This window comes from Elephas maximus, chromosome 2 (genome assembly GCF_024166365.1).
Source record: "Elephas maximus indicus isolate mEleMax1 chromosome 2, mEleMax1 primary haplotype, whole genome shotgun sequence".
NCBI lineage: Eukaryota > Metazoa > Chordata > Mammalia > Proboscidea > Elephantidae > Elephas > Elephas maximus.
Window position 1 is genome coordinate 192,071,823 of NC_064820.1, and position 24,918 is coordinate 192,096,740.

The window sequence follows — 24,918 nt, forward strand, 5'->3', positions numbered from 1 at the left end:
CCTTGAGCTTCTCTTAGCATCTCAGGAGGCCCAAGAGAATTCACAGCTTTCCCGGGTGATACTGGCAGCTTTGAGCCAGCATTCTGTCGGCCTAGTGTTCAATTCCGGTGACTTCATGCTTATCAGAAGCTGATTCATCTGTTCTCCATTCATGCCTCTGTCCACTCATCCTTCCATCCGTCCATTCATTCAGTAAGCATCTGCCACATCCATTCCGTACCAGGCCCTGCGAGGGGCTCTGGGGACACACAGTTGAGTAAGGCGTGGTCCCTGCCCTCAGCATCCTCCTTGGTCCAGTGGGAGAGGAGGGAGGAGAGAGTTATGGTGAAATATGACAGGACTACAGTGGAGGGACGTAATTTATCTTTCATGAATGGAAAATCCAGAGAGAAATTGATCAATTCTTCATAGATGCACTTTTCCTGAGAGGTAAACTCTTTCTGGTTAAAACTTAAACCCAGTTTGTTTGAAAAGTAAAAAAATATAATTTTTCTCAAATCCTGCCTTCCTCCCCAGAGGCTAATGCTGCTAATAGTTTCTCCGGCATCTTTCTAAAAAATTCTTCTGTATGTGTTTATATATATATATATATATATACACACACACACATATATATATTCGGAATCAACTCGACGGCAGTGGGTATGTGTGTGTGTATATACATATACATATACATATACATATACATATACATATACATATACATATACATATACATATACATATACATATACATATACATATACATATACATATACATATACATATACATATACATATACATATACATATACATATACATATACATATACATATACATATACATATACATATACATATACATATACATATACATATACATATATAGGAGAAATCTTCCCCTGCTCGCAATACATGGAAATTGATTATCCACTCTCCCTGTTCTGTAACTGGGTTTTTTTCACTTAACTATGTCTCTCTTTTTTTTTTTATGTCTCTTGGAGGTTTTCTTCCCTCAGCACCCATTCTTTAATGAGTTGATGGACATTTGAGTTGTTTCTGGAATGTTAATATTATAACCAGTTCAGGAGTGAAGATCCTGGGAGGTGGAATCTTTCTGTTCCCAGTATCCAGGGGAAAACATGTGAATATGTGGGGAATGATTCCCCTGGTAATAAATGAAAGAGCTGCCCCATAGCCCACCTTCACCTTGCATGTCCTTCCCGCAGCCCTTGCCTCCCACGACTACATCCTGAAGATCGTGCCAACGGTATACGAGGACAAGAATGGCAAGCAGCGGTACTCTTACCAGTACACGGTAGCCAACAAGGTGCGTGGGGCCCTGGATGTGCCCAGCCATGTGCAATCGTGCCCTCTGCTGGTGAAATGCAGAGGTGACAAGTGGCTGGCTCTGTTTCCTCTGGTCCAATTCAGGAGGCCTTTCTTGTGGCTGCTCTGGCCAGGCTCTGTCTCCCGGTAAAGATGGAAGGCTCAGCCCCCGTGCTTAAAGTGGTCTCAGAGTCAAGGGAGGAAAAATCTAACCAGGATACAGGTGTGATGTGTTTGCGGAAGAGCAGGCAGGTGGCCTCCCTGAAAGGTTCCAGGGGTTACAAGCATCTCTGTGCCCTGTACCTGGCCCCAGTCCTTCACCCTCAGAGCCTGATTGCTCAGTACCAGGGAGCTGCTCCAGCTCTCAGGCACAGGCATTTTTTCTAAAATCATAAGGCAGGAGAATCCCACCAGGATGGCCGTTAATTACTTGGCTGTTAACAGGAATGTCCCAGCAAGCAACACACATCATGGAGGAGCAGGCAGCCCTCCATGGAAACCAGAGCGTGGTCAGAGCAATGGAATGGGATGACCCAACAGTTAGTGATTTCAAGCCAAGACAGACTCAGGCTTCCCCGGAGAAGACATTGCCGATGGGACATGAATGGCCACAGCCTGTTGGTAGAGGTGTCCGCACTAGACCCTGACAGATGGCACGGCCCACCTTTACCGCCAGAACTCTCCTTTTTCTTCTGTTCCAGGACTTTAAGTGACATTGTTTAGCCTAATTAATTTTAATAATAACAGCAGGAGGAGGAGCTATCATTGAGTACTTATTATGGGCTAGGCAGTATGCTAAACTTCCTGCAGCCATCATCTTTTTGAGTCATGACAGTTCCAAGGCTGAGACTATTATTGTCCCCATTTTACAGATTTGGCCACTGAGGCAGAGAGAGGTGGTCACAGAGCTATAAAGTGGCCTAGAGGGGGTTGGAAATAGGTTCTTTTTTGGACTCCAGAGCCTGGATTCTTGATCACAGCATCATCCACTATTCGAGTGAGTGGCCATTGAGTCTGCCAGCCTGGGAACCACTCTTTCTCAGTGATTTGGTGTCCATCTGCTCTGACCCACAAGGGTTGGTGTTCCAGTGTAACTCTCCTAGGGGAGTCCTCTCTTTTATTCAGTGTGTTTTGGAGCCTCAAGAGCTGACAGCATCTAATGGATGAGAGAACGTGGATGCAGGGCGAGCAGAGAGAGTGTGGGCTGTGGACCACATGACCTAGGTTCAAACCTCAACTCAGTCTTTCACTAACTATGTGACCTGGGACAAGTCACATAGTTTACTCAGTTCACTCGTTTGGAAATGGGAATATTACCCACCTCATAAGACTGTAGTCAAATGTGGCAATGTTTTCAAACTGCTATCTTTTTCCTTATTTGTTTCTGTCCCTCAGCTCTGGGTTATAACCCAGAAAGTCACCCTACCCCATCAGCTTTTCCTGGAGAAAGCTAATCTTTCTTTGCCTAAGGCTTCTTCCCCAAGGCTCTGGCAAGAGCCCAGCGGCTGGAACAGCTTGCTCAGTTTTCTCTGTGGCTCCGGCCCCAGATTGCCGTGGGAGCCACACTGCATACATCAGGCCAGTGGTGGTCCAGCCAAGCTGTCAGGTCTGTGTCATCACTGTGAGCACAGGCCCTAGTATTGGGGGCTGAGGGCACCTAGTGGTTCAGCATGATCCCTGTTGTTGCAGACCAGTGAGACCAGCCCAGAAGTTATCAGCACTCTGAAGTGTCCAAACCAGAGAAGTCCCATGGGTCATCATCCCAGACCCCTAAGCACTTAGATGGAGACACCAAGAGCCTGGTAGAGGGAGGGACCGGCCCAAGGGACACTGTAAATTCAGCCCCTTAACTTCCTTTAAGTGCCTGCTGTGGCCCTCACCGGGAAGGGCTATGGGAGGGCTGTGTCCCCTGGCTTTCAAGTTCTGGTTTTTTAGGTTTTTTTTTTTTTTTTTTTAGAAGCACGCTCCCCACAGTGCCATTCATCTGACATTCATGTGCACACGCATGCACACACACACGTACTCCTGGGGGTAGGAAGACAAAAAGGGAGCGTGAGAATCAGAAGCACAAACTGTCTCATGGTGGTGGGGGTTGGATTCAGGAGGGTCCTGCAGAGCCCTCAAGAATGGGCTTCTTTCCTTCTCCCTGCTGTGGAGGGAGTGGATGCCACTCACAATCCCCCCCATCCACCCAGGACTCCTGCTTTTCCGTCACATGTAGCTCAGAGCGTCCCCTCCTTGGTGAGCCTTCTACCCACCCCTGAAGAGAACTGGGTATTCGTTCAGGCCTCGGCTCTCTACATCCCTCTATCACCACACATATACTGTTGCCATGTTAGGGATATTCTTGTGTCTGTCTCCTTCGCACAGTGACCCCTGTGGGGGAGGGGCAGTGTTACTCACCTGAGGGTCCCCAGCAGCCACCACAAGGCCAGCATAGAGCAAGAGCTCCGCAGTCGGTTGCTGGATCAATGAATGGATTTGGGGTGACCCAGGAGTTGAAGGGTATAAAAAGAAGAAGGAAATAGGCCTTTTCTCAGACTGAGCCCAAATCATACTTTTTCCTTTCCTGTCTCTGCTTGTAGACTCCCATTTTCATTCTGGGGCTGCTTACAGCTCATAGGGTCAGTTTCCAAGCAGCAAAGGGTCAAAAATGCCCTGCTGGAGTTGCCCATTCAGATGCCAGAGGGCAGAGCCTAGAACCTGGGTGGATGGGGGGGATTGTGAGTGGCATCCACTCCCTCCACAGCAGAGAGAAGGAAAGAAGCCCATTCTTGAGGGCTCTGCAGGACCCTCCTGAATCCAACCCCCACCACCATGAGACAGTTTGTGCTTCTGATTTTCACGCTCCCTTTTTGTCTTCCTACCCCCAGGAGTACGTGGCCTACAGCCACACAGGCCGCATCATCCCCGCCATCTGGTTCCGCTACGACCTCAGCCCCATCACCGTCAAGTACACGGAGCGACGACAGCCACTGTACAGGTTCATCACCACGGTGAGTGGGCAGGGAGGGCCCCACGAGCAGCCGCTGGGCTGGAGCTCAGGCTGAATACCTGAGGCTCCGGCCCCAAGGATGCTTAGAAACATTACCAGGATCGCATCCCTATTGATGACCTGGCATCAAAAAAATATTTCCCAGAGTGAATGCCACAGAATCAATTTAATCCCTTAAGCAACTCTTGATTAGATGTTTATGATTTTTCTCCAGGTTTGTTTGTTTTATATAAAAATGATTCTTAGCAGGGTTTGTCCTTTTCTGTGTAAATTTTAAAGTGAAAGATTTAACTCATTTTTTTCCAGATCTAATTTCCACTTATAGTCCCTGATAGTCCTTTACTCTTCTTTCTTTTTTGCCATTGTCTCTACTGAGCCCAGTTTTTTCTGGGTAGTTGCAGCTGATGTTAGTTTTCTTTTGTGCTGTTACTTCTGTTACATCTAGTCCTTGGGGTCAGAACATTGGGGTCGGAGTGCCTAGCTTCAGTTGATCAACCTAGGAGATGTTTGGTAAGCCAGAGTCAGCTGAGATGGAAGAGTCAGGGTGGTTTTCACTACCTCACAGACTTGGAAATTGAGGTCTACAGATGAATGAATAATGATTCCAGGTCAGGGATCCAGTCCTGGTTCTTTCACTTCCTGCAGTGAATAGGTTGGTACAGTGTGATATGTTGCTTTTGTGTGGCCTTTCTCACCATGGTCTTGTAACTCACACCCAAGTGATTGGGTGGGACTGTGCAGATAAGGTAATTGTGGCCCACCCAAGGGATTGGTCAGTTTTGCCATCCCGCTAGGCTTAAAATGAGCCATCCCAGAGGGAGGAAAGAGGATCTCACCACCACCAAGGAAGAAGGGCCAAGAGTGGAGTGCTTCCTTTGGACTCAGGATCCCTGCACTGAGAAGCACCTAGAACCAGGAGACTGAGAGAAAGAGAGGGAGAGAGAGAGCACTGTAACACTGAAGATGCCTAGAAACGGTGGCAGAGAAACAACCTACAGATGAATGAATGTAGCATTGAAAGGCCCTTATGCTTCTATACCTCTTAATACTTTTAATAATGGCTCAAGATCAGGGATCCAGTCCTGGCTCTTTTGTTTCCTATTGTGAATAGGTTGATATTAGTCAGGATTCTGTACAGAAGAGACAGAACCCCACCTCAAGCTAGCTTAAGGAGAAGGTAGGCCTCAGGCAAGGAGCCCTGGTGGCACAGTAGTTAAGTGCTCAGTTGCTAATAAAAGGTCAGCAGTTCAAACTCACCAGCAGCTCCATGGGAGAAAAGACCTGGCAATCTGCTTTTGTAAAGATTACAGTCTAGGAAACTGTAAGGGGCAGTTCTATCCTATAGCGTCACTATGAGTTGGAATCGACTCTGGCACACAGCAGGCCTCAGGCATGGCTGGATCCAGGTGTGAATGTTGTCAAAAATAGGTCTCTCTATCTTTTGATCTGTTTTCTTTGGTACTGGCTTTATTCTCAAATAGAATTCACCAGTAGAAAGCATCTCTCCATAATTCCAGCCTGTGTCCTGGGTAGCGCTCTCATTGGCCCAGCTCAGGTCAGGCCCTGTCCTATCCTGGGAATGGAGTGCTCCAGGTGGCCAGGCCTAGGTCTTATGCCCTCTCTGGAGCCAACTCTACCTAGACCACAAGGTCAAAGATTGTGAGGGATGGGGTTCCTCAAAAGAAAAGTCAAGCGCCAGTTAACAGAAGAGGGAGGAGGAGAAGGTGCCGGAAGGCAAAAGGGTCAGATGTCCATGACAGGGTCTCCATTTCTAATCTGTGAAATAGGAATAATAATCCCTACTCTTCCCACCTCACAGGGCCTAGAGGGGCTCAAAGGAGATCATGAAAGGGGAAGTTCTTTGCAGATAAAAAAAAAACATGTGGCTACAAAGGGTCTCACAAGTATGGTGCTTATATGAGCCTCAGCCTTTTGCTGTTCTGTTTGACTACGTAAAAATTCGAAACGAGTTTCACAAAGGACAGCTAACGTAAAGTTAAAACATCAGGCACCAATTGGGAACAGAGATATTTGCCATGCATTCAAGAAAGGAGTCATCTTCAGAATTTATATAGAAAGAGCTCCTACAGATCACTAAGAAAAAGTTAAGCAATTAAAAAATAATAAAAATGGGCCAGAGCTAAGGAGTGACCATTGGCAGAGGAGGAGACCTCGTTGGCCATGAAAAGATGCTCAAGGTCACTAGAAATTGGAGAAATGAGATTCAGAACAAGACACCAGTTCAGTCCTCTCAGATTGGCAGAAACTAGAAACCTGCCAATATAAAGACTGGGGAGGGATACAGGGCAGAGGGGACTTAGACATACTACCAGTACGCAGATCCACTGGTACAGCCACTTGGGAGGGAGATGCACAGATACTTTGACCCCAAAATCAGGGAATTTGTGAATGAATGATTTAACCCGCGGCCCCCTAAGAATAGCATACCGAGTAGGTCTCAGTTCTGATTCTTACTCCAGTGTTTTCCCTACTGCATACCCAGAATAAGACATAAACTAAGATACAGGTATGTGAGCCATTGGTGGTTCAGTGGTAGAATTCTCGAGTGTTCTGTGTGGGAGAACCAGGTTCTCTTCCTACCCATCCACTTCATGGGCAGCCACCACCCATCTGTCAGGGGAGGCTTGTGCATCGTTATGATGCTGAACAGATTTCAGTGGAGCTTTCAGACTGAGACAAACTAGTAATAATGGCCTGGCAATCTACTTCTGAAAATCAGCCAGTGAAAACCCTGTGGATCACAACAGTTTGCTCCATTGTGCTTGGGGTTGCTATGAGTCAGGGGCCAACTCAACCAAAGCTATCAACAACAGCAAGATACAGTAGGTGACTTCCTGCCACTATGTGAGTATGGCCTGCTCTTCAGAGACCCCAGGGTCTGTGGCATTGACATTAGCAGAGAAATACCCACATACCATACCATACTGCAGGGTTGAGAAGGCTCTTCCATGTCCCCCTTCCCATTTACCCCTGTATGGTAGGCAGCTGAAGCTCTGGATGTTGAAATCCCTTGCCAAGTGGCTGAGAAATAAAGTGACTTAATTTATTTAACATTTTCTAGAATTTACCATATGCTGGGTCCCCGGGATAGCCAAGACATATAATCCCTGTCCTCGAGTACACATCTGGTAGGGGATGGGTGAATACGAAGACAATGGCAGTCCAGAGAGGGGGACACACTCCCCTCTGTTTGGAAAGTTCCAAGAAGGAAACCCTGAGATGGATCTTGAAGGACGAGCAGACCTTCCCTAAGCTGATGAGTGAAAGAAAGAGGTTCCAAGCAAAGGAAATAGTAGATGCAGAGATGCTCACCATGGCATGTCTGGTGAAGACCACGGGGTCTCCTCCAATGAAGGACTGACTCCCCGTCAGGTCAAGGTGAGCTGTTGACCTTCTGAGAGCTTAAGTTTCCAAGAAGTCCCAGGGGAAGGACCTGTCCTTCATCACCCAGAGGCCAAACACCTCCATGACCCCTCTTCCTTCTCTTCTTCCCTTTGAACACCAGCCTTTCCTCCATCTGGAGTGTGGGCTGAGGAAACCCAGGGCTATGGGCCATGCTACAGGGGACCTTCTCTACATGGTTAAGACCAATTGTTCTCCAGTCAGCTCTGCCATGTGTGTCAGAATAGAACTGTGTTCCATAGGGTTTTCAGTGGCTAATTTTTAGAAGTCTATCACCCAAGCCTTTCTTCCGAGGCACCTCTGGGTGGACTTGAACCTCCAACCTTTCAGTTAGCAGCTGAGCAGGTGGACTGTTTGCACTGCCCAGAGACTTCCCCTACTGGTTAGCATGGCGTTTTTTCTGAAGGCCTCACACTGTCATCTTGGTTGCCACGGCAACCGAGCGGTCAGCCGGCTGTTCCTGGCAGATGGCGTCATTGTGGAGCTTTAAAGGCCCTTGTCATAGGGCAGCAGATGTAGAGATGAAGCTCACGCACACGTGCTCGCACACACACATACATACAACACAAAGACCCCCAGGAGCCCTCAGAGGGTGGGATGGGGGTGGGATGGAAGTAGAGGCACCTGCTGTGGCTTCTCTTCTCTTTTTAAAATCAAACACTTGTGTGTAAAGCCCCAGATCCCCCAAACGAAGGCCTCTGCAAATAGCTCCTCAGAGGGGCTGCTGAAGAGGGGGCTTAGGCCAGGATGTCGTCATGTGGCGGCTGCAGGGCTGGGGAGGCAGCTGAGGGTGGGCCTGGAATGAGGAGTGGGTGTAGCTGAGTGGGTGGGGGCTTGGTGGGGAGAGGCAGATGGGGCTTCCCAGCTGCATTTCAAAGTCTCAAGTACCTAGCTTACTCTGAGTTGTCCCCCAGGGTCTTATTGTCTAAAAAGGACTTGTTTATCCACAGCCTGAAAAGCTCCTCCTTGGGGAAGCCTTCCCCTGGCTGCCCAGGGTTCTTCTCTCTGGCCACCCAGGGCACCTTGCTCAGACCTCTGCTTTGTGCTCTACTAGAAAATTCCGTCACCAAAGGAATAAACAGATCGTATTTTAACAACGTGCAAGTTATTCCCTTCTGAGCGCCCCCTCCCACACATACATTTGTCCCCTGTTCCACCACTTGTTGAAACTCCTTTTTGAGTTTGCCTTCAAGTGGGACTTGGTGACAGATTGGATGGCTCTGGAAGCATCAAATCTCCTTCCTTGTGTGGTTTATTTTATTTTGGGGGAACAGCCAGAAGTCACAAAGTACCAACTTGGGCCAGTATGCCTGTGACAGATTTTACCCCGCTCCAGAATTCACCATATGGCGATGGCATGCTCCCTTGAGCTCTCACACTCCTGTCATTGTTGAGTTGTGCAGCTCGGTGTTAACTCAAGTGTTGCTCAGGGCCCTTGGTCAAGACAGCCTAGGAATGAGGGCGACCTAGCCACCGACCTTCCTCTCTAGCAGCCCCCACCCACTTTTCTTTGTCTTGCCATCGTTAGCTGCTGTGGAGTCTGCCCCCAACTCATGGCAACCCTGTGCACAACAGAACAAAAAACTGCATGGTACTGTTGCAATCCATAGCGTTTCCCTTGGCTGGTTTTCAGAAGTGGATCGCCAGGCCTTTCTTCCTAGTCTATCTTAGTCTGGGAGCTCTGCTGAAACCTGTTCAGAGTCATAGCAGCATGCAAGCCTCTGCTGACAGATGGGTGGTTGTTACACATGACGTACACTGGCCAGGAATCAAACCTGGGTCTCCCACATGGAAGGTGAGAATTCTACCCCTGAACCACTTGACCCCTGTCACCCACACCACTCTCCTTACCAGTGAGATCATCCCTCAAACCTCTAGATTGCCTGTGCATGAGCTCCTGGATCTGATTAACCTCGTGGTCCTCAGTATCCAGCACAGGGCCTAGCTTGGACACAGGTGCCACAAAATGTACAAGAGACAGCTGCTTGAACAAGTGACCATAATAGTTATTCTTATTAAGCACAGCTCTGTACTGGGTAATTTTATAGTTACCTCCTTTACTTCTTCTGCCAACCTCCAAGATAAATAATAATTTGTTCTACTTTATTTATGAATTAAGTGAGGCTCAGAGAGGTAAAGTAACCCATCTAAGATCAACCAGCTTGTAAATGGCAAGGCTGGAACTTGACCCCAGTCCTACCTCGACTGCCCCCATCCCACCCCAACTTGGGAGCCTCCATCTCCCAAAGGAAGGATTCTCAAGGATATGCCAGAAACAGAGCCCCCAGAAGTCATGGAGCCCTTGGCAAGACACCAGGATCATTTGATATATAGGCTTCCATTCCACTGAACTGGGAAGAAGTATTACAGCAGGAACCAAGTATGTGTTATAAAGTCACACACACACACACACACACACACACACACACACACACACACACAAAGCCTTAAAAAAAATGCAAACTATCCGTTCAAGGCTAATTGGCTAATGGTTTGCAAGTTTTTCTGCCCATACCCAATTACCTTTTGCTCATCTGTTTGGACATCTGCAAGCATTTGCTATAGAAAAAGGTAGAAAGTGCCAAGGTGGAGGGTGGTTAAGAAACATTGACAAACTTAAAACTGAGACAGTTTCACCCACTAAGGGTGTGTAAGTTGAAAAAGTTGTTAGCTGCTGGCGAGCTGGCTCCTGACTCATGGAGACCCCATACACAACAGAATGAAATGCTGCCTTGTCCAGTGCCATTCCCATTATTGGTTGTGGATCAGACCGTGGTGATCTGTAGGATTTTCACTGGCTGGTTTTTGGAAGTAGGTCGCTAGGCCTTTCTTCCTAGTCCTTCTTAGTCTGGAAGCTCCGTTGAAGCCTGTTCAGCATCATAGCAACACACAAGCCTCCAATGAGGGACAGGTGGTGGCTGCACTTGAGGTGCATTGGCTGGGAATCGAACTCAGTCTCCTTCACAGAAGGCAAGAATTCTACCCCTGAACCACCACTGCCCGAGTTGGGCAGTTCCCACATTATTCAGCTGGATTGGTGGAATAGCCCTTCCAGAGCCTTCTCTGGGTTAGCCTTGCTTCTCCCCTCTGCTCTACCTGTCCTGCTCAGACTTCACTCAGCACCTCTCTCTTGCCCTGGACCCTGAGCTCCAGGAAGGCAGGACTGCTCCATCTCTGATCCCCAAGTCTGGCACAGAACAGGCTTATAATAAATAAGTGTTGAACAATGAACACACAGATGGAGGAGTGTACACCTTGGTCCACTCCCCTAAAACAATTTATTATCCAAGGAACAGAACGGAACCCTAACTGGTAGCTCAGTTGTTGAAGCCTGGAAACGTGCAAAACCTCCAGTTCACATCCTTCCAGGACGTTGGAACTGAACAGGATCTTCCAGGGACAAATTGGTCCAACTGGGTCTGAACACAGATATCTCAGCTGGAATTGAAACTCTTGGTGCTGGCTTTTCTAAGGCAGATTCTGAGGAATATAAGAAATATAAGACAGTGGGCTCCATTTTGCAAACTACACTTATTTTCATAGCCACACAACTTCTTTATTCATAAATTTTGCTAATGGGGGGACCCCTTACTTCAGGATGTTTGGTAGATAAAAATTGAGAAAATAAAATCTAAAGAAGCCATCTATACATGAAGAGAGAGACTGAGGGGAATCTTTAGGTTGGGAGTGAGGCGGGGCAGGGTGGCCTGACAGAAAAAAACAACCAGTTGAAATTGAGTTAGTTCCGACTCATGACAACACCATGTGTGTCAGAGTAGACTTGTGCTCCACGGAGTTTTCAATGGCTGATTTTTCAGAAGTAGATTACCCTTCTTCTGAGGCACCTCTGGGTAGACTCAAACCACCAACCTTTTGGTTAGCAGCCAGGCGTGTTAACCATTGCACCACCTGGGAACTTCAGCAGAAAAAGCAGGGTTTTTGAAACAGCCACACAGACCTGAATTCTAGTCACCCTGGCTGATTTAGTAGCTGTGGGATCTTGAACAAACCATTCCCTCTCTGAGCCTCTGTTAACCTGTCTGTCAAATGCGTGTCACCACTTGCCCTCCTCAGTAGTTGCAAGGATTGAACGAGAAAGCAGAAAAAAGTGCCATCTCGTGCCTAACACTTAGTAGGTGCTCAACCAAGGTGGCTTTTTTTTTTCAGAGGGGGAGGATGGCTAATTTACAGCTTGTAACGACTGGGCTGGGGGGTGGAGGTTCTGACAGACAGGACATCTGGGGGTGAAGACCACCACGCCACCCCCCACCCCCCCCACCCCACCAGACAGACCTTCCCAGGGCCCAGTCATCAGCTTCCCTTCCGAGACAGCCCCGCCTCCACCCCCCCCCCCCCCACAGTGGCACCGCAGCGCCCCGATGTTCTCATCCCAGGCTCCAGTCTGTCTGCCGCGGGCATGTGATGGGACTCCGATTCATTATTTATTTCCTCATCCTGAGCCTTTTCCACGAGCTTTTAAAGCAGTGCTGACTGGATGAGGAAAGGGAATTAACAGTTCCTGGGCACTTAGGGCACAGAAGGCAGGCAGATAGTGGTCACCTCCGGCCCCACAGTGGGTCCCATTTTACAGATGAGAGGAACTGAGGTAAACTGGCTTTCTGGCCAGGGTCACAGAACTGGGATTTTTTCCCCGGACTGTGTAGTCCAGAGCCCTCCCCCTTGGTGTGGTTCTTCATTGCATACTATGGAAAAGCCAATGGGGCAGGGGTGGATTAGGAAGGTGTTAAGTGCTGATGGAAAAACAGTTTGAATATGAAGAATTCAGTTCTCCAGCCTGGGAGGCTGGAACCCACCCTTTCCATATCATAAAGAATTAAGAGAAGTAATTAAAATGCAAAGGGAAACACACACACACACACACACACACACTATTTTTTAAAGTAGACAAGCTGACTCCATTTCAGCCACAGTAGAAGATAGAACCTCAGGGAGGAAGTCACTATGTAAGAATAAAGGGGCATTATTGATGCCTTCTGATGAAAGCAAATTAATATGCTTCCCTCAGACTCACTGGGGCCTGGATATCAAATTGTCCCTGTTTTTATTTCTGCAGCTGTGGCTGCTGACCAGTGTAGTTTGCCTCTGTGTCTGTGGTGTCCCTTCCTGGCTCAGCACCCTGCTCCCTCATTCCCCTCTGGGGGGTTGCTGCCCCTCCTCCTCCAGGTTGTCCCTGTCTTGGTGTCTGGTCGGGAGACACCAGCGCATGGCAGTGGCGAGGGACCAAGGAAACAGGCATTTGAGGGTGTATGTGTGACATGAATACTCTCATTCAGTCCCCACAGCAACGTTGAAGGGTGATTATTAGTCTTCCCATTTTTAAAGGTAAGGAAACTTGAGGCACTGGGCACTAGAGAGATGCACCTAGCTCCTCAAATGGGAGAGATCTAAACCAAGTTCTGTCAGACTCCAAAGCCCACACTCTCCACAGCACCATGGTACCTTCCGGCCCAGGGCTGGACTTCCCTGACTCAGGGTCCCCAAGTTGCCTGAGATCAAGTGGCAACAGGACGTTTCCTGGCTGCCCCATCCTGGGTCTCCTCCTCCATGCCCACCCTTTTCATCAGCCTTCCCCCAGCTCCTGGATGATATCCCATGAGTCACCTTTCACCCCGCCTTGGATGCAGCATTCTGCTCCCTTCCTGATCAAGTCATTCATTCATTCAGCCTCTCATTCATTCTTTCTCACTCATCTACTCACTCTTTTACTTATTCAACAAGCATGTATTTAGCACCTACTGTGTATCAGTTTCTTCTGCACTCACTACCCTGGACATTCAGGAAAAAGAGAATGTAAGCAATACGGTTGAGATAGGGCCTTGGGGAGATAGACACCAGGAGCTCCCCAGCTGGCCGAATAGCAACAACCTCTAGCCAGAGGTGCTTTACCATCGAGAGATGTTTTTCATCATAGACACTTCTTGTTGCTCACCTAAGGCAATATCCTGTCTAGGCTCAGCTGCTCCGTCTGTAGAATGGGTTGCTGGATAACTTCGGGGGGCCCTTGGAGCACTTTGGCCCTGTGCAACTGGGAAGAATCTGTCTGCTTGCCTGCCCGCCTGCCTGCCTGCCTGCCTGGTGCTACGGTGCCTGGGACACACTTGCTGTGCAGAACTTATGTCTTTCCATGAATTCACTTGTACTCTGCTTAGCGTGGCAAGTGGAAAATGGAAATCGAGACCACAGACCTGCTCTGGGGAATAAGTGATATTTTAGCTACTTTTCTGATTAGGGTGGGTCTCAGAGAGATGAAGGAAATTCCAGGTCTTAGCAACAAGGTTAGAACCTTCAGGTCAGCCAAAAGATAAGACCAGGTATCATTTACTGAGTACCTACTAACTGCTAAGTGCAGTAATCTGGCAAGGGAGGGGTGGTTTTCCCATTTTATAGATGAGGAAACTGCGGCCCAGAAAGTTTATGAAGCTCTCCCAAGGCCAGAGTTAGTAAGTGATGGCCACGATTCAGATTCGGGCCTGCCTGCCAACCTCCGAACATCGAGCTCTTTCTGCTGCCCCAGCAGGAAAGTCCCCAGTGGACTCCACAGTCCTCACCTTGCCCACATCCTGTGCTGGAGTCCACTTTGACCCATACTGCAAGAAAGGACATGCCTCCCTTTCTCGCCCTCTGCACCCCCTTAGCGGCCCAGCCCTCCCAACTCTTCAGTGTGAAGAACAGCCAAAACCCAGTCTCTGTCGAGCCAATTTTGACTCACGGTGACCCCACATGTGTCAGAGTAGAACTGTGATTGATAAGAGATTTCAATGGCTGATTTTTTAGAAGTAAATTGCCAAGCCTTTCTTCTGAGGTGCCTCTGGGTGTACTCAAACCTCCATCCCTTTGGTTAGCAGGCAAACACATTAACAGTTGCACCACCCAGAGACTCCTGTAGAGAGCAGCAAGCTGTGGGAATTGTTTATTTTCATCCTCTTTTCTCCAGTCTGTCCTTGAGACACATTCAGCATTCCCCTCAGCCTTATAAAATCTGATTGGTTAATTCAACCAAGAAATCATAAATGTGATGAAGCCTGTTATCTCCCCACCACCTATGTAGGTTCAGAATCCAAAGACAAAAATGCCATCTGATGAAGCCTTGTGGCTACCTTTACCCATGTTTCAAACACAGGAACCATGGCGCCTCACAGTGAGGGCCCCCATGACAGATGGCTTCCCTGGATGAGCAGGGTGTAGTAAAAATCCAGGGAGCGCCACAGTCCGAGAGGCCCCAGTAACCCTCTCCATAACCCTCTCCACCCACCTCTGCCTTACCTCACATCAGTCACCACCCTCCAATGTGAGCATGTCAGGGAAGGTCTCGCAGGTTAAAAATAAAATAATGAAAACTGGAGCTATGGGAGCATCTCTCTCAGCTTTTGGAGGACCTCCTGAAATGTTCTAGAATTTCCTAGATACTTAACACACGGGAGCTCACCGTAGGGCTGCTCCTCAGCCTTAAGACTGACAGAAACTCATTCTGCGACTTGGGGCCAGTGGCTGAGCAGCTTCCGTGTTCTGAAGTCCTCAGTTTCCCCCCAGGCTATGTGTTTTCTTCTATACCTCAATGCATGTGTTGTCTCCCTAGGCTGTGGGCCAACCCTGTGAAAGGAGGCTTCAGACCAGGTGCCAGGTGTATGTGAGTCATAGGCTCTCAGGTTCCAAAGTGTGTGTAGATGAAAACAGATGTGTGTGTGTGTGTGTGAGAGTGTGGTGATTTTTTATTTTTTGCTCCACTGCACTTAAGTCACATTTTCCTACACTCTGATGCAAGGCCTAAAAGCATTCTGCGGTATAAAATCTCCCATCATCTGATCCACTCCACTGAAATAAAACCAGCTCCCCTGCCGTCATCGTCTCTGAAAAGTGCCCATGCGTCATGCTCTGAGGCTGGCAGGGAGAGGCCTTGCCCGCTTAAAACACTTAATAATAATCCCCCCAACGCCCCCCAGCCTCTTCACTCCCTGGGGGGCTGCTCCGGTTTCTCAGGCTATTATTACTGGAACACCAGCTGCTCCACTTAAAACTCCTCCATACAGACCTGCTCTGTCCATCTTGGGCCTTGCAGGCCTCTGCTTAGCTCATCTCATGGAAATACCATTTTTAAAAATAAATGGTGGCTTGATTCACACTTCCCTCTCGCCTTCACAGTGTCTCCTCGCCTCCCACCATTTGGCACCAGCGGGCCCGTGGAGGCGCTCATCTCTCAGAGTCCCCAGCAGTTCTGTGTCAGTGAGTAGCTGTGCACCTGGAGATGCCTGGTGCCTCCAGCGCTGCTAGCGCCCTCACAGACCCTCTGGCCTGCCTAACAGTTGGCTTCTTCTAGGTTCTGTGGTCATTTAAACAGTTGCCATTGAGCTTGTTCCAACTCATGATGACCCCATGTATGTCAGAGCAGAACTGTGCAGCACGGGATTTTTTTTTTTTTAATAATTTTTATTGAGCTTTAAGTGAATGTTTACAAATCAAGTCAGTCTGTCACATATAAGCTTATATACACCTTACTCCATCCTCCCACTTACTCTCCCCCTAATGAGTCAGCCCTTCCAGTCTCTCCTTTCGTAACAATTTTGCCAGTTTCTAACCCCCTCTACCTTCCCATCTCCCCTCCAGACAGGAGATGCCAACACAGTCTCAAGTGTCCACCTGATACAAGTAGCTCACTCTTCATCAGCATCTCTGTCCTACCCATTGTCCAGTCCCTCCCATGTCTGAGGAGTTGTCTTTGGGAATGGTTCCTCTCCTGGGCCAACAGAAGGTTTGGGGACCATGACCGCTGGGATTCCTCTAGTCTCAGTCAGACCATTAAGTCTGGTCTCTTTATGAGAATTTGGGGTCTGCATCCCACTGATCTCCTGCTCTCTCAGGGGTTCTCTGTTGTGCTCCCTGTCAGGGCAGTCATCGGTTGTGGCCGGGCACCAACTAGTTCTTCTGGTCTCAGGATGATGTAGGTCTCTGGTTCATGTGGCCCTTTCTGTCTCTTGGGCTCTTAGTTGTCGTGTGACCTTTGTGTTCTTCATTCTCCTTTGATCCAGGTGGGTTGAGACCAATTGATGCATCTTAGATGGCCACTTGTTAGCATTTAAGACCCCAGACGCCACATTTCAAAGTGGGATGCAGAATGTTTTCATAATAGAATTATTTTGCCAATTGACTTAGAAGTCCCCTTAAACCATAGTCCCCAAACCCCCACACTTGCTCCGCTGACCTTTGAAGCATTCATTTTATCTGGAAACTTCTTTGCTTTTGGTCCAGCCCAGTCGAGCTGACCTTCTGTGTATTGAGTATTGTTCTTCGCACCATGGGATTTTTAATGCCTGATTTTTTCATAGAACACCAGGCCTTTCTTCTGAGGCACCTCTGGGTAGACTCAAACCTCCAACCTTTCTGCTAGCAGCCATGCACGTTAACTGTTTGCACCACCCAGGGACTTCAAAACACCAGTTCCTATCCAATGGACTGACTCGTGGCAACTGTAAGTGCGTCAGAGTAGAACTGTGCTCCATAAGTTTTCAGTGGTGATTTTTCAGAAGTTAATTATCGGGCCTTTCTTCTGCTTCTGGGTGGACTCAGACCTCCAGCCTTTGGGTTAGCAGCTAAGCATGTTAACCTTTTGCACCACCCCAGGGACTTGGTGGTGATCTAAGTGCCCCTTAAATGTGGCATGAGGGAAAGGGTGAGAACACTGGCAGTGTACACACATGGTTCCTTGGCTTTGCCACACACTTGCTCTGTGACCTCAGACAGGTTATATCCCTCTCTGGTTCTCATAGTACATCAGTGAAGCAGTACCTCCTTCACAGGGCTGTGGTATTCTTTTGATCCTAGGCAACAGGGTGGGTGGGTGGTACTGGTTCTTACGCACAGCATAGGGTCGGTGAAATAGGTTTAAAGTTTACCTGCAACCCTTCTGTGACGTCTCCTGTTTTCCATCATCCATACTTTGATTCTTTTATGTCACCAGAAAGCAATCCCTGGGCCAGAAAACGTTGTGAAAACATAAATTTTGTTTGCTAAGTCTCAAATGGAATTCAGAAAACTTCAGAACAAAGTTGGTAGTTTAATTAGGCGGGTGTTTCCTGCCCGGGAAGCAGTACAGTACCATGTTAAGAACACAGATTCTGAAGTTTTGAACCCTGGCTCGGCCACTTGATATAGCATTGGACAATTGATTCAGCATCTCTGTGCCTTAGATTCCTTGGCTGTAAAATAGGTATAAGAATAGTATCTGCCTCCTAGGGAGTCCCTGAGTGGTGCAAGCTGTTACTGCACCCAGCTCCTAGCCAAAAGGTTGGAGGTTCGAGCCCACCCAGAGGAACCTTGAAAGAAAGACCTGGTGGTCTGCTTCTGATAAATCAGCCACTGAAAACCCTATGGACCCCACAACTATTGCCCTGATATAATCTTTAAACCTTAAACCAAAAATATCCCTGAAATCTTCTTAAAGCCAAACAGTAATTTAGCTTAACTAGTAAAGAATGTCTGCCTTGAGCATTGTGCTCTTTTAAGATCTATCTATATGGTATCAAATTGACAACAGCGACTCAAAAGATTAGACAGAAACCTTAGGGGGCAGCAAGTTTATGTTACTGGGGAGGGAACGACTCAGAAAAACAAGGGTGAGAACGGCTGCACAACTCGAAGAATACAATCAGTGTCACTGAATTGTACACGTAGAAACTGTTCAATTGGTGTATGTTTTGCTGTGTATATTCTCAACAACAACAAAATAAATAAAATTATATAAATAAAGAAGAAGAAAACCCTACGGAGCACAGTTCCACTCTGACACACGTGGGGCCACTATGAGTTGGAGTCGACTCTGGCAACTGGTTAACTGATTAGGGTTGACCTGAAGATTCAGGAAGGTAGTATGCAGGAAGCACTTCAAACTGGGCCTGACACAGTAAAGGTGCTGTGTCAGCGTTGTCAGTTCTGCTGTGGTTAGTATTATGATGTGACAGAAGGTTAAGATGTACAAACATACAGGTGAAACTCATTATCATCCCCCTAATAGCATAGTGCTTCACAACTGGGGACAATCTTGACCTCCAGAGGACAGTTGACAATGTCTGCAAAGTTTTTGTTTGTCACAATAAGGGAGGGAGTACTACTGGCATCTAGTGGGGAAAGGCCAGGGATGCTACTAAACATCTTGCATTGCACAGAATTATCTGGACTCAGGTGTCAATAGTGCCGTGAGACAATCTGCTCTAATATAAGCTCTCTCATAGCACCTTAGGCCGCTCTTGTAGCACTTGCCTTGGTTGTAATTTATCGGTACAATTATTTGATTACTACCTGTCTGCCTGACCTGACTCATGAGTTCCACAGGGAGGGCGTGTGTGTGTGTGCGTGCATTTGTGTGTGTGTGTTCACCATGTAGGTCTGCACCTAGCTCAAGGTCTGGTACTTGGAATATGTTCCAAGAATGTTTGCCAACCCCCCTTTCCTCCTTCTCCCCAGACACACAAGTACATTTTCTTTTTGGCTTTCTTCTGGTCTTTCCTGAACAACCCTTCTCTCTCTCATCCCACTGATAATCTCCAGCTTCTAAGGGTGAAAGAAGGCTTATTTCTAGCTCTAGTCTGCCAGGCCAATGCTGTCAGTTCAGCCCACCCCAGATCCTGGTCAGAGGCAACACTGGCCCTGGATCTATCAGACCCAGAGGTTCAAGCCCCAGCATCGCCACTTTCAGGCTGTATGACCTTGGACCAGAGGCACCACCTTTCAGAACTTCCATTCCTTCATCTGGAAATGGAGTTGTAAATATCTGACCAATTTAGAATAGTGATAAACACCAGAGGCTTTGAGGTCAAGGCATAGCTGAATTCAAGTCGTAGCTCTGCTACTTACTGTGGGACCTTAGGTAAGTTACCTAACTAACCCTCAGTTCCCTCACCTGTGAAATGGGTCTAATAATCCCCTTCCTCATTCACAAGGTTAATATGGGAATGCTGAGGTCGATGATGGGTTTTTTGTATTCAGCATTAATTTATTTGTATTAGCACCCAATTTTAGTGCAAATAGAGATGTATTTCTACTGCCTGAGAAGCACACATCATTTAAAAACACAATAAGGCATCAGAAGTTATATAATCTTGCCTCATGTACTGTAAATAACAGATCAGCAGCTACATTCAGAAAAAAAGGAAAAATCTATTAAAGCAGTTCTTCTGGCTCAAGATGATTACTTTTCCAAAAACAAAGAAACCAAACTTGTTGCTGTCAAGTAGATTCCAACTCATAACAAGACCCTATAGGACAGGGTAGAACTGCTCCATAGAGTTTCCAAGGCTGTAAATCTCTAAGGAAGCAGACTACCTCATCTTTCTCCCATGGGAGCAGCTGTTGGGTTTGAACTGCCGACCTTTTGTTTAGCAGCCAAGCACTCAACCACTGTGCCAACAGGGATGCTTACTTTTATTACCATTAAAAAAAATCATCAAATGTGTATTCTTTTGAGCCCTGAGTATGCTCTGGACCCTGTTGTCACCATGTGGTGAGCATAATGGTGTCTGCACTTGCGGAACCTACCATCTCATGATCTGGGAAGGGCCTAGCTTCCTGTCTTCCCCAGCACTGACCTCTGACCCACCCCCACCCTCTTTCAGATCTGTGCCATCATTGGTGGGACCTTCACTGTCGCAGGTATCCTGGACTCCTGCATCTTCACAGCCTCAGAGGCCTGGAAGAAGATCCAGCTGGGCAAGATGCACTGATGCCCACCCAGCCTGGTGGCCAAGGACGTAGGGAGGTGGCCAGCCCAGTGGCCAGCGCCCTGTGTCCCCCTGCCCTCTGTCTGGCCCAGAATCTGGCTGCATCCCAAGGTGGTGGGGTGTAAGGAGTAGTTCAAACTTTTGTAGCTACTTCTTTTTCCCATGTTTGATTTGAGAAAAATTCCACTGCCTGAAGTTGTGGTGCCCCTTCCCCAGGACCAATGTCAGGCAAGGGGTGGGGCTCAGGGATATTGGGGACCACCCCTGAGAAGACTGCTGTCCCTTTCCTTTTGGGAGAACAGCCCAGAATCCCATCGACCAGCTCTCAGCCAGGCTTTGACAATCTTGCAGCCCCCACCCTTTGGACACACTAATCATTTGGTTTCTCCCCTGGGTAGCCAACTGGCCCCTGTGGCACCAGACCTAGGTTCTGAGCTTTGACCAGGCTGCCCACAGGTACTGCCCACCTGGTGACTTCAGCAGAGGATGGTACTTCCCAGGCAGTGCCCTGGGAGCTAGCACTGTACGTGGAACTCTCCCATTTGCTCTGTCCCTTCCTGCCCAGCCCAGAGCCCCGCCCTCAAGCCCCTCACCCCTGCCCCTCTCCTTTCCTTCCAAGAAGCAGATGCCCAGTTGTCTGGCAGCAGCGGTGGAGACTTAGATCTGCCTACCGGCCACTGGGCAGGTCACAGGTTCCCCTTATCCCTCTTGTTCCTCCGAACCCCCCACCAATGTGCCTCGGCCCCTTGCTGTGTGGCAACAGCATCTCTTATTGGAGGGGCTGGTTCCCTGCTGCCAGACCCACCCCACCTCTCTGTTGGGATCTGCAGTGGTAGGCGTGGGGGGTTGTGTGACTTGGAAGTCACCCTTTGAGAACTAGACACAGTATGTCTGCTTATATTCAGACAGGAAGCCTCTTTCTCTGAGACTTGGCCTCTCCCAGACAGCCGCCACTGGTCCCAAGGCCTTAGGTAGGGGAAACAAAGCAGACGACCCTGCTCCATCTTTGAGCCAGCACTCGAGCCTCCCTGCAGCCCAGGTGTGGCCCACTTGCCCCTGCATCCCCGATCCATAGGATGGTCATACACCAATACCGTCCCAGGCCCAAGGCAGTCCCAGGGCCTCCCCACTTGCACCTGAGGTGGGTGCCCACCCTGCTGCTCCCCTTCATCCTCCCCTTTAGTTCTGAAAGGGAGAGGCAATGGTCCAGGCAGGAATTCCACCCAGGGAATTTTAGCTCTGCCCTCCTGTCCCAGGGCAGGAGCCACCCACCCGTTTTCCATTTATATCAAAATTGTTTGCATACTTTTGTAATTAAGGGGAGTGTCCGGTGGAAGGATTTTTTAAATGATCTGTATGGATAGCTCACGTCTCTGCCATTTGTAATGTTTGGCCCTGGATTCCAATTAGAAAGCTTCCCCTTTTGCATAGGAGTTGATTGATGTTTTGAGTGTTAATTGCATTTGGTTATTTCTGGTGTCTGTGGCCACTTGGGTGGATTTTTTTACATTCTGTTTCTGAGTTACAGAAAGGAGTCCTCTATTCTGTGTGTGAGTATGTGCGCCTGCAAGGGGTGGGGCGGGGAGGGCTAGGGGTGGGAATGTGTGGCATGCACATGAGTTGAAATTCTACTTTTATGTGTTTTTTAAAAACTCTGAGGACATAAGGGATGTCAGTTTCCTATGGAAGAGACATCTCTGACCTGTTTCTTATAAACAAAATCTCAAGGGAAAAAAAAAAATGTCTTAGTACTTTCCCCACACTCATTGAGTTCAAATAGATTAAAAGGCTAATTTTCAGAAATTTGGCTGTGTGTTTCTTTCTACGTTGATTTGTGGCTGGGTGCTCTAAAGGCTGGAATCACAGTCAGAATGGGATTTAATTCTAAAATGAGAGGCTGGGAAATGTTAAAGAGAAAATCTGTCAGGATGATCAGAAAGTCAAGACCCGTTGGGTTAAGCCCTTCCTTGGTGGTACAAAGAGTTTACATTCATCTACTAACCTAAAGATTGGGGGTTCGAATCCACCTACTGGTGCCATGGAAGAAAGGCCTGGTGATCTACTTCCATGAAGATTACAGCTAAGAAAACCCTATGGAGCAGTTCTACTCCGTAACACATGGTGTCTCCATGAGTTGGAATCGACAGCAACAGGTAATTGAATTCCTACAGAATGTTCCAAGCTCTGTTATTTTTTAGCTGTGTAGATTCAAGTCCAGTTCCCTAACCTCTCAGTGCCTCAGTTTCCTGAGCTGAAACCAAGAAAACCAAATTTATTGCTGTCAAGTCAATTCCGACTCATAACAATCCTATATGACAGAGTAGAGCTGCCTCATAGAGTTCCTGAGGAGCGGTTGGTGGATTCAAACTGCCCACCTTTTGGTTAGCAGCCATAGCTCTTAACCACTGTGCCACCAGGGCACCCTAAGCTGAAAATGAGGATAGTAATAAACTACCTCATAAGGCTGTTGTAGAAAGTAAATGCTGTAGTATGTGTAAGTAAATTACAGAGATCAGAATGAAAGAATGTGTGTAGTAAAGTGTTTATTCATGGTACATGGTAAATCTTTAAAAATGGTAGTTGTTACCTATAAAAAAAAAAGAAACCCATTGCCATTGAGTCGATTCCGACTTATAGCTACCCTATAGGACAGATTAAAACTGCCCCATAGGGTTTCCAAGGAGTGGCTGGTAGATTTGAACAGCCGACCTTTTGGTTAGCAGTTTGAGCTCTTAGCCACTGCACCACCAGGGCCCCAGCTGTTACCTATAGGTATTCCCAAATAGAATACAGGTATTCCCAACTAGAGTATAATCTCCTTGAGAATGGGGCTACCGTTTTTCCACAGCTTTGAGCCAAGGGCTCCATAAATGGTGTTTTGTAAATTCTTGATTTCAAAGGACCTGGCATTCATTGTTCAACCTTGCCGTAGTTTCTTAGTGCAGCCATAACAGACATACCACAAGGGGGTGGTTTTAAAGAACAGAAATTCATTTTCTCACTTGTTCAGGAGGCTAGAAGTTCAAAATCAGGGCACTGGCTCTAGAAGGCTCGCTCTGTTGGCTCTGGGGGAAGAGGCTTGTCTCACTTCTGTAGCCCCAGCAGTCCTCGGTTCCTTGGCAATCTCCACCTCCACGTGACTTTGCCCCATTTGTGTGTGCTTTCTTCTCTCTGTCTAATCTGTTCTTTTTATGTCTTAAAAGTCATTAGGTTTAAGACAAGCACACACTGATATGGCCTTGTTAACATAACAAAGAAACCCTCTTCCCAGATGGGATTACATCCACAGATATAAGGGTTAGGATTCTGGCCCATATTTTGGGGAGACACAGTTCAATCCATAAGAAGCCTTAGGGTCAGCAAAGGGGGATCATTATCAGCTATGAGAAATGGACTCACATGGTATTTCCAGTCCTGCTGTCCAGCCCTTCACAGCCATCAGGACAGCACTAACAGGGATAAACACATCAGGGATGAATGTGGGAGAGAATCAGTCTGTAAGAAACTTCAGGAACAGTTAAGCAGTGACTGACTGAGAGGTTGGTAGTTTGAAGGCACCCAAAGGCACCTTGGAAGAGAGCTCTGGTGACCTGCTTCTGAAAGGTCACAGCCTGGAAAACCCTATGAAGCAGTTCTAATCAGCACACATGGGGTCACCATGAGTTGGAATTGACAGCAACTAACAACACCAACATTCTCTCTTTGGAACATCCTGTCCAATACTTGAGTTATTGTGACACCCGAAGCTAGTGGACAGGAGTGGTATGCCTGTTGTAATATATATAAACCTGTTGCTGTTGAGTCAATTACGACTCATAGCAACCATATAGGACAGAGTAGAACTGCCCCGTAGGGTTTCCAAGGCTATAAATCTTTACAGAAGCAGACTGCCACATCTTCTTCCCGAAGAGCAAGTGCTGGGCTTGAACTGCCGACATTTTGTTTAGCAGCCGAACGCATAACCACTGTGCCACCAGGGCTTCTTGTAGTATGCTTAAAAAAAAAAAAAAGGTAGTTAATTACGTGCGTTCCCAAACTTGTTTGTGCCAGTTGTGGTTTATATTGGAATGATGCAATTAAATCAACTATTACTTAAACCAATGAAATATGATTGTAAAACTAAGTTGAACGCTTTGGAAAGACCTGATAAAGGTGAGTTGCCACGACTACCTCAAAATGTCACTGAATTAGATGTGAACAAGACTACTATAAGGGACTTGGGAGGGATCCTTGAGGAGTCTGCATTTCCATTGAAAGTACCTATGTTCGCACTCCACGTTAAAGGAACCAAAAACTAGAGCTCTTAGGTTGGTTTATGTAAGGATATGGCTTATGTAGGAGAAATGAAGGCAGGACACCAATAGAGGTTTCTCAGTGGAAAAGCCTTGGCTTAGGGTCAAAAGATTGGTGAATGTGTTTTAGGTTGACAGAACACATTGCACTCAACTATTAAAAGTTGGTAGT

The 24,918-nt window shown here is 47.6% G+C and overlaps 1 protein-coding gene across 3 annotated transcripts in view; it reads left to right on the forward strand.

Annotated features, from left to right (window-relative positions):
* ERGIC1 (endoplasmic reticulum-golgi intermediate compartment 1) overlaps nucleotides 1–24,918 on the forward strand; it is a 169,057-nt gene that overhangs the window by 129,838 nt on the left and 14,301 nt on the right. For 2 of the 3 annotated variants that reach the window (XM_049874330.1, XM_049874329.1), the window contains exons 8-9: nucleotides 1,209–1,309; nucleotides 4,182–4,304. In XM_049874330.1, coding sequence (XP_049730287.1) covers nucleotides 1,209–1,309; nucleotides 4,182–4,304 — 224 coding nt within the window. Of the gene's footprint in view, nucleotides 1–1,208; nucleotides 1,310–4,181; nucleotides 4,305–20,349; nucleotides 22,267–24,918 lie in introns of those variants that run through there. The other variant, XM_049874331.1, reaches the window with a different exon arrangement.